Raw genomic sequence first — 10,627 nt, 5'->3', positions numbered from 1 at the left:
GAGCTGAGGGACATGGCGAGCAGAGAGACTACGGTCACTGACCTTGCACTACAACCTAACTGTTAAGCAGAGCACAAAAAGATTTTCCTGATACAATCCCCATTAAATATATCAAATGTCAAGAAAGACCTCAAACCTAATAAGAAGTGTCAGAGTTTGACTAGTCCCCTTAACATCCAAGGAGAAATCTGATTAAAGACATCATCTTGGCACAAGTGAGGGTGCAAATGCTAAAACAATGAAGATGCTATAGTGTTCTGCTGACCTCTCATAATTTCCCCAGCAGGAACCAGGTGCCTCGTGCTTTAATGCGGTGGGCAGTTTTATTACTGGAGACAAGCTGATGTGCTAAAAAGCTTATTCTTGCTCTAACATTAGGCCCTAGGCTCCCCAGAGAACAAAGTAAAGTACAAAAGCAGCTTGTTACTGATCCATACCAGCTATCCTAAAGGGGCCCACTGAGAGTTGTGCACCACCCTCTTTTGCTGCAGAACTGTATCTTCACAAGCTGGGCAGTTGGTAGGTTGGGGTGCATTTTAAAAAGTCTTAAGCTGAGAGGGGGGTAGCTGAAGGAGCAAAGCTAAAAAAGGAGCTAGTAGTTGGGATTGGTAGAGAGGGGCGGCCACAGGCATTTACCTAACCAAACACAGCTGTCAGGCGTGTGTGCAAGTGTGTGTTTGAAGAAAGGCGGAAAAAGAGATATGATTATGGTAACACTAGCAGTCTGGCTCATTCAAACGGGACAAAACACCAAAAAGGCTGCGGCTCTTACAAGACGCAGTCACACAAACCCTCTGCTCCTCTCAGATTCTCTCCTTACCACCAAGGCCTCCTTCCAGCAAGGGCAGCCAAAAGAGGGGAGTGGGGCCCAGATAGCTCCTTGTTTTATCCTAACAGGATACAGCGTGTACACAAAGGCCTATAAGAGTAATTAAAGGGGGTTTGGGATCACTTGAAACAGGGTTTTGCGGCATGCACAACCTCCTCGCTTATGTGCTTAGAAGGCCACAATCCCCCCCGACCCAGAAACAAAAGGCCCTAATCACAGGGTAGCAACTTAAACACCATTTGCTGGCGGACCTCAGCCACTGATCCAGCCTTGGAGACAGAAGGCTCTTACTTAAACTGGGATGGCATGCGATGTGTGTGAGTAAATGGAAGGACATGAATACAACTAAAAGCTAAAGAGCTTTTGATCATCTTTGTCAAGAATGTGTGTGACCCAGAAAACCAGAATATGGAATTGCTGCATTTTTAAATCATGGAGTGGGGGGGAGTCTAATGCAAAATACACACATACTGTATTCAGTGTTTCCCAAAGTTGGGGTCGGAACCCAAAGTGGGGTCCCAAAACATCAAGGTGGGGTCCTGAAAAGATTTTAGGAATTAATTACATTTGTGCCTTAGTTGTTACAAAGGAGTGAGGTTAGTGTGTTTAAAATGGGTGAATTTAGTATAAAAATATTGTTACTATGCCCATGTTTTGTTGACCTGATACAAATGTTTATCATCCAAAAATAGCTGGGGGCACAGGTCTCTGCTACTGTTATTTTGTGGGTCAAAATCTGAAAAGTTTGGGAACCACTGCACTTTGGTTCCCAAAGTTGGGCTTGGGACCCAATTATGAGTCATGAAGCACCTTGGATAATCTCCAGAAATCAATTTAAAGGGTAATAAAATAATTGCTGATGTAATATTTTTCCTATAACTATTGCAAAAACACAAAATAAGTATAAATAAGTATTTATATTTGTGTACAAGCTGTTTAGGTTGTCAAAAAAACTGTGTTTTTAGGGTTATTAACAAAGTTCGTGTCCTCAGACCAGTAATATTTGGGGTCACAAGTTTTTGCCATGGATATTTTGTGGGTCAGAAGATATAAAAGTTTGGGAACCACTGCTGTATATGACCGTGTCAGAAAAGGAGGACAGATTTATTGGATAAGTTAAGAGCTTGTTGGTTCTTTTTGACTTCATCGTTTTTGCACTAAACTGCAAAAATAGTTGCCATTTCTGTGAATGACTTGGAGGAGTGCAAAAATAATAAATAAATAGGGCATAAATATCTAGGCCAAAGTTCTTCATCGATTCATTTACAAAGTATCTTTCTCCTTTATTTTTTTAATATTTCAGGTTAAGGTTATGATTCATAGCTTGTGCAGATAAAACCTGTTTTTCTATTAAAACAAACAAATCAAGGTTCAACAGGCCATAGCTGATGTACTATTTTTATCTCACTTTGTACCAGGAAAAATCACGAGCCCATCTTGTTAGCTTTACAAAATGCTTTGTTAATCTACAGTATACCCCAGAGACAAATAAAAATGCATTTGTGTTCAAGTGTGTTGCGAGTGTTTACTTTTCAAAACTGCATTAAAATTACGCTGTCAGAAAGACTGAAGAAATGATAAGGTACAGTAGTTTATGTAATCTTTGCCTTTCTTATATTTTAGGTTTGTAGTGTCAGATATTGTTCTGAAAAAAATAAAATAAAATAAAATAAATAAAAACCTGCAAGAGCTTGACATGTACCTCCCCATGTCAGGTGAGGCGAGCAAGTTAGATATCCGGAAGGAAAGGAGAGATGGTAATGAAATGAGGGAGAGGGGTGTCTGGACTGCACAGATTTGAGTTTAGAGGAGATGAGCGTACCACTGACTGAGTTAACCCCACAGGCCTGTCACATCCTATTCTCAGCTTCACTGAGCACGACAAGGCTGAGGACCAAAAAGGGTGCAAGTGCAGTCACATGCTTCTGGCAAACTCGCCGAGCTTAATGATTTGGAAGGGAGGACTGGGCTAAATCGAACTAATTTAAGGTTGGGCCAGATGTACTTCATCAAACACAACCGTCACCTGATGAATCTGTGAGTCACTTTGCTGGAGGAAAAAATCCAAGGATGGCAAATAAGTTTCTAGCCACGGAAATGAGTTGAATAAATTACTCACTCTCATGCAAACCAAGTTTATTCTTAAATAAGGAGTGAAATTAAAACAGGATCATGTAATTCCTCTGGTTGCCAAAGAGACAAGACCTTGACAGAAGCAGATTAATCACAGCAACAGAGAAAGATTTCCAGGCCAATTTAAATGAATAGGTAGGAGGAAACAAGAAAAAAAAAAGATGAAGTTTGGATGAAGTTCTGTTATTGCACAGATTTTTTCCTTTCTTGGATGTCATCATTTTATCTTCTGAAAATATTTGTTCCCCAAAGCCCAATTGTATTCCATGTGACACAAAGTGGGGGTGGTGTATGTGTCTGAATGTGCACACATTTGTGTACCGCTGAACACAGAAAACCTATTGTTGGCCAGACTCGAAACAACACAGCAGATTGTTTCCCCACTGACAAAGAAGGTCTGGTTTCTCATAGTGAATCGGGGCCGATTTACTGCCTGTGGCTTCAAAAGAGTGCAAAACGAAGCCCCTGGAAGAGGGAGTGCAGCTTGCTGAGCCGACAGCAGAAATCGTATTCGCATTGTAAAGCGAGAAACGAAAGAAAAAAAAACATGGAGAGTATAAATTTTCTTATACTAAAGCAGCTTCAATTAAACAACGACAAAGCGGCTACGTGCAACTTACTAGAGGTGTTTTAACGCAATTTAAACCACACAAAGCCCTGCTCCTGACATGATTAGAAGGCACAGTGATAAACAGTTAAAATAAGGATCAGGATACAATAAATGGTGGGTCATAAACTCAGACTGCATTCCCCTATTTTTTGTTAAAAATCAATCACAAAGCAGCAGCCCAAACTTTGGCAAAGGGAAAAAAAATAGACTAAAAGGTGTTGTACAGCAGCACGTCTCCTGTTCAATCTCTATAGACGCCATTAATTCTTTATGGTCCACTGCTGCTCAACCTTGTGTATAGGGTCTCTCAGTCTCTCAGCAAATTTTCTCATCTTTTGAGCTCAGTGATGCTGACGAACAGTCAAGGTACCCGGGATATGTGATTCTCTTCGAGGCCTGGCAAGTCTCTTTGCATTCTATCCAACCGCGCAACCCACACGTGTTACTCCCACGGGGTCACAAGTTTTGCACGAGATAAACAATTCATGAGTCCCTGTAAACATGCAAGGGCTACAGATAGCGAGAGAAGAAGAGAGCTGTGGACAATGTGTGTGCATGATGTGTTTGCTGTGAGATGTCTGAAGCTGTGTGAAAGATCAGGATGAGGAGAGAGTGATTCACCAAGCCTCTGAACTGAAGCGTAATGGCATTAAAAACTCTGATGGCATTATCTGTGGAGGGGACACAGGCGGAACGGGAAGTAGGGACACAAACAAGACGAAAAAAAAGATGGAGAAAAGAAGGAAGGGGGACAGCAAGCGAGCACAAAAGGCTAATCAGATTTTATAGATTGACCAGACTAAAAAGTCGCCTTTTGTCCTCCAAAATGCCCGGAGGTGTGTGGTCCTGTGTGTAAGGGGAGGGGGTCAGCACACGTTATTGAATGTCTACATGGGCAAAGACCATTGTTGTTCTGTCCTCTCACGAGACACGGTCAATGCCAAATTGAAATTGAAATTGATTGGCTGCCCGTAAATCAGTAAGGGAAAAGGATGCGGACTGCACTTATGTGGTGTAGGGAACGGCTGCTCTGACACGCAGGCCGACAGAACAGAGACAGGCCATGATTTCACTTATAATATGCTGTCAAATACCAGTTAAACAAGCATCTATTTCATTTGCATTTAATTGATTTTACATTAAATTATAGATTTTCTAATGCAGACTATTAGATGAACTTTATAAAAGAACTAGAATGTCATTTTGCAGTTCATTAATTTTAAAAATTAATGACGAATCAGAAATACTGGTTTTGATCCCACTTAGCAGCCCAAAAGAGATTCCTTCACTCCAGTCACCCAGAACTGACAGAAAATCCAGATGACATAGACGCATATTAAAATTAAAAACAACTTGGTCCATTTACAAATGATTCCTTGAATAATTCAAAACTGCCCTACATTTAGTGTTAAATATGCAGTATTGCCGCAAGCCAAAATCTCTTTTTTCTTCAGAGGCCACAGCTTCTAAACTTGTCCCTACTCTAAGCAGGAGAATATTCATGCTCCAGATAACGCCATTCAGTCTTACTGTAGCCTAGAGTTTAGGCAGGGACTAATGCCGGTCTAAGATCTATAGAAGAGAAAGGAAAACTGGTCTCCACCCTGTAATTTACTAGGGGCTTTATGGGCCAACACCCAGGTATACTTTGTTCAGATGCTATGATCCTCCGAGTGCAATCTAGGAACCATGTTTGATCAAGTAATTGGAAATCACCTGCTGCCTCAGATCAGATGACATCTTTATCCAAATATGTTCCTCTGAGGCTCCAACAGTCAAATAGGCAGTTTAAAACAAAACAATTTAATCAAAAAGAAAAAAAATAAGTAGGTCCTCTGGACGGGTTCTTATTTTTTTCTTTTTGATTTTTCTACATTGATTACTGAGATGCATCAGGACAAAACAATTTAAAATATAATAACAGAATAAACACATACCTGTAGTACAAGAGGTTCTGGATTGAATGCCAAAGTCATAAGCAGCTGCATTCTTTCCGTGTCCTTTAGGTTCTTTAACAAGAAGCTGCCCGAGTCCTTGGTCTCTGCATACCTTCGGACCACACGGTCCAGCAACCTCTGCGAGGGGCAGTGCACCAGGTCTGACCAGCCCTCCACCACATCTGGAGTAAGCAGGCGAACATCCCCGTTGATCCGGGCAAACTCAGTCTTGTACATGGCCTGGATGATGTCACAACGCGGCCTGCCAGTGGCTCTCTTGCAGATTTTCTGGTCTATCTCAGCCAGCTCCTGGTTGGAGCCGAGCCGTTTGAGCACCACACGTCGGGTGCCCTCCCTGGGCTCCCCGTACTGGGCAAAGTAAACGTTCTTGACATTGAATACGTCTAGAAATCGGAGGCGACCCCACGTCTCAAAGGAAACCTGGCCATTCATGAACTTACGGCACCAGCTGGTGCCAAAGCAGGCAGGACACTTGTTGAGGTTAATGAAACGCCTGTCAGTGAGCTCATTCTTCTGGAAGGAGGCAAATAAGTTGTGGGTGTTCATCAACAGGACAACAAACAATCCCACCACCAGCAGGAGCTTCAGACAGCGATACAGGCGGCCAAGTTTGAGAGGCAGGAAGCGCAGCATGATGGGAATGGGCAGGGATGAGGGGTGTGATAAGGGGTGGGGAAGAGGTGAGGTATTGTGTCAAATGTCAGGGAGGTGACCTCAGTTCCTCTTCGGCATGGTGCAAACTGAGAAACTTTTAAAGCAGCAGGCAGGGACACAGCTGGCACATCTGCCCTCTGCCAGTCCCTGGCAGTGGCCAGTGCGTCATGTTCTCTTATCCAGGTTGAGGGCAAAAACTTGAGCAAGCAGTCCTGAAAATTAAGCAAAGAGAGAAAAGGAATTACTCAAAAAACACGGGTAAAAAAAGAGATTCAATTTTTAAATCCAAAATTGTCCCTTTGGTCACAGATAACGATTTGAAAAAAAGTCCTTTCATTTTTTTTCCCTCATCCTCTCCCTAAATTGTGATACATTGAATAAAGTAAAAAAGCAGCTTCTCTAGCATATGAAATTGTCTCACAAATTTGAATTGCTTAGGTCATTTGAGAGATTTCATTACTTTCTGAGACAAAATGAGTTGGCCCACAGCCAATGCAATAAACTGCCTGGGCTGTTAGAGCTCTGTTTTGTAAGAATATTTCTTGTGTATTCTACTGAGAGACAAATAAAGAAAAAGGGAGAAGCAAAAAGAAATAAAATGTCAGTGATTACATTAAGGAGAAACAGACAACATACTGTAGTATAAATAAAATGTACCACGGTGAGGCTAATTTCTCAGAGGACTTAACTCTGCAGACAGACAAGTATCCATCACTTGGCCTCTGGTGCAAAGTGAAGTAACTTTACGTCTGCTCGACTCGACGCTTACACTGAACTCAGGAATCATGGAGAAATCTCACTTTGCATTGTGAAGACGGTCACGCTGCGCTAAAATTTAACCTTTGATCAGAGCTGCCTCGCCTTTTTTTAATCACGCTTTGAAGTTGCTTCTTTGAAAATGGCTGGTGTCACTAAAATAACGTTTGTGATTGAGGGGAGCAAAAGAATCTACGAGTACCCTGCTAAGCAAACTGATGTCAGCAAAGACGTGAAATGGTAGAGGCATGTATGGGGTAAAAAAAAAGAAAAAGAAAAAAAGAGAAAAGAACAATGCTCCTAGAAAGACTCTCAGTAGTATACCACTGATGAAGCCATGCTAAACCCACCCCTTCAGCTTTTTAGCAAAGAGTCTTACGCAGCGCTTCAAGTCAGACAATGGCTCAGGCCGAGCTAATTAGCCATTCTCAATTAGAACTCATTAGGACACGCCTATTAAGGCATTTGACTTGAGAGGGCATGGCTAACAAGGAGGCACACCAATGCCATTAGTGTGCGTGTCAATGGGTTCTTCAGATTTTCTGCTTTCAGATCGAAGTAGTCGAGGTCTGTAAAGACGAGGGCTGAACACAGCTAAGAGCAGCGGTTTCGAGAGTCGTGCACCTGTAGATTATCAGACGAGATTTTCATACTTGTGCTTACCTTTTATTTTTGTTTGAAAATACCTTTATCAAATCAGGCTAACATGACTTACATTGAAATAAACTAAAGCCAAAGTATGGACACCTCAGACAGCTGTGCTACATATTTTCAGCCGCAAAAAAAAAAAAAAAAAACCCACTGGCTCTGGCTTTTTATCTTTACCATAAATATAAAAACCAAGCAGTGTGACATTTTAATTTCTTCCCTGTACCAGAAATACATTAATGTACATCTAAATTGGATTTAAATCTAACTTTTAAAATATTGCACAGGACTTTTTTGTTAACCAATTTAATGATTCAAACAATGTTGAACTATTGTATTTTTAGTCTCAGGGAAAATGTATTTTGAAAACAGTGTTCGTGGCCGCCATGAGCTGAGAAATCTCATGAGCAAAATGTACAAAAAGATCAGTCTGTCACACATTTGTTTCTGAGGCAGCATTTTATTGAGACCAAAAAGACTTTGTCTACATCGAGCTGACTTCAACAAAAACGGCACCACAGTGATAAATGAGGCTATTCAGAATGAGGGGGAGAAAAACAAGAAAGTCGACAAAAATAACTGAATAGGTTCTGGAAAAATACATAAGCACATATTTATATTTATCTCAGGCTGGTGTCTGTGGCAAACCCTCCCTCCCACCTAAAAACAACTTCCACAGGAGTCAAAAGCATGTGTGCGCCTTCTGCTACACAGAGTGAGAGAAAGCTGATTGCTTTTGAAGAAAACTGAATATCCTGCTGTTATAAGAGCTTGATTCAAGTGCCATTTAGCGTCTGACTCAGGCAGTCACAGCAGACATAACTGCCAAATCTTGGGAGCAGATATGACATTTAACTAGGACGAACGAAGGACTCACAGACCACCTCACATAACCCCGGCAAGGCCAAAAAGCCGTTCGCCACTTCTTCCAAGAAAAAGCGAGAAATAACCAGACAAACTAGGACAAGCTTCAACAAAGACCTGAACATCAGGATTAACAAGATACTGAGGCTAACGACAAATAATGTGGAGGCAAACCTCCCTTGCTAGCCTGAACAGGGGAAAAAAATTACTTATTAAGAAGTAGTTGAAATATATTTTTTACATTTTCTTTTTACTTACAAGATACATAGCAGTAACTGTTCCATCTCCTTCGAAGCTACAGGATTCAATCATAATTATTTCCCATTATTGTTTCATGTGCTTTCTTTACTTATGTTTGCTAAGAGATGGACCAAGTCAAGGTTACAACACAATACGGGAGTTCCCTTTGACTTAAAATTGTCTCTCTTACCACTGAAACAATTCAGCATAGCATGCCAAGGTTGTGCAAAATGTAGCACTAGTGGATGCAAATAGCTAAAAATATCCCCTTTCCACATATATAAGGTTACTGAACGGTCACGGGTAAGCTCCTAAAAATGGACAAACTCTTTTTGTGATGTACTTCGTTACCTTACTTCACTTGAAAACCCCATGTGAACATTAATGCAGCTGCATTGCCACTTGAAAGACTTACAAACTATGCATTATTGAAAAAAAAAATCTAATTAAAGTTGTTCCTCATTCATTCATTTGGTGCAAAGCGCAAACAAAAGACTGTTTACTGCAGCGATAAGTTTCTTTTAAACATCTTTTCCATTGTGCTGAAAAACCTCCCAATTGGGATCAGTTGTGAGATTTTGAAAAAGATATGCTCAGATTTGATCAAGTCAGGATTTCCTTCACGAGAATCATGGCGAAGTTCTCGAGGGTGAATTCACACTTTACACCAACAGATGCTATCCAGATTAATGAAAGCAATAAAAGTGTAAAAAATAGATAAAATACGAAAAAATAACTAAGTGATAAATGACGGGTTAATTTACACATTCATTTTCCCCTCTTCTGTTAATGAAGGTTTGTGAGGCAAAAACACAACTGCAATATTGATAGTTTCATGGAAAAATGTAACATGTCAGGTTTATCCTTGAGCTCGTGCTTCAGTCAATATGAAGCAGGAACAAATATCTTTTGAAAAACTACCAGATTAAGAGATATTCTCTAAAGCACGGTACTGCTTCTACATGTAAAGGCAAGGTGAAAGAGATAAAAAGATTTTTTTAAAGGTAACGTGCTAATTTAAGACTAGTGTATTTTCCCTCATTGGTAATTATGCTACAAGTCTGCTTCTTGTGAATATTTTACACAAGTAGCAGACCTCTAGGATAATTACTTGTAAGTAATTTACAGCAGCAGAAACTGAGGGAGTGAAACAAATGTGAAACCGTTTACTTAACTCCCTTGGTTTCTGCTGCTGTATGTTGCCCCAATGGACTGATTTAACCATATGTGCAGGGTTTTAAAGGCTTACTGTGAGGGGCTCCTGGGCAAGGTTACCTACTCGAGTTCTTGACAGGGGTAAAGTTCACTTAAAGCTGTAAAATAAAGCCAGATGCTTTGCATTCTAACACAGATGTTACCCACTGGAATACAAGGGCACTGAAATTAAAAGTAGTGTTTTCTTATGGACAAACCTCACTGTGCCCACAGAAAACTTGTGTTTCCAATTAGTCCCCCTCCTCCGGTTCCTCCCCTGTGGTGTCTTTGTGGGAAGCAGAAAAGAACAATATCAAGGAGGAGCACCCCGTTTCGAATAAGCACCAAAATTTCTTTCATCATTTGCGGCCGTGAGAAAAAAAATAAAAAGTTTGTCAGCGTACTCAGTCTGCAAAGTACATCGGTGAGCAGTTCGGAAGAGGGGCAAAAGAAAAGAGGGCGAATCAAAAAAGATGTCTGACTCCTCATGCATGGCAGATGAGTCTCACAAGCAAAAATGTTCCAAGTTTGGCAGATGTTAAGAGCTGCAAAATGGCTCATTACCGGGACAGAAAAGGCACAAGATAAAGCAACAGGCTGTGCGTTGGCTTGAAACAGAATGACAAAGGTCGAGACATGGGAAAATGACATCTAATACTTCAACTTTTATTAAACCTACATTTTGACAGAATAAGTCCGATAAGAAAGGAGTGAGTGAGTGAGTGTGTGTGTGTGTGTGTG

General features: G+C 40.9%; 1 protein-coding gene across 1 annotated transcript in view; it reads right to left on the bottom strand.

Moving 5' to 3' along the window:
- Positions 1-10,627, bottom strand: part of dipk2ab (divergent protein kinase domain 2Ab) — a 25,722-nt gene that overhangs the window by 12,302 nt on the left and 2,793 nt on the right. The window contains exon 2 of the mRNA XM_014013396.1: positions 5,510-6,396. Coding sequence (XP_013868850.1) covers positions 5,510-6,163 — 654 coding nt within the window. The 5' untranslated portion in view covers positions 6,164-6,396. The remainder of the gene's footprint in view (positions 1-5,509; positions 6,397-10,627) is intronic.

The sequence above is a fragment of the Austrofundulus limnaeus genome, unplaced genomic scaffold (assembly GCF_001266775.1).
Source record: "Austrofundulus limnaeus strain Quisiro unplaced genomic scaffold, Austrofundulus_limnaeus-1.0 Scaffold100, whole genome shotgun sequence".
Classification (NCBI taxonomy): Eukaryota; Metazoa; Chordata; class Actinopteri; order Cyprinodontiformes; family Rivulidae; genus Austrofundulus; species Austrofundulus limnaeus.
This window is presented reverse-complemented; position numbering and strand designations above follow the sequence as displayed.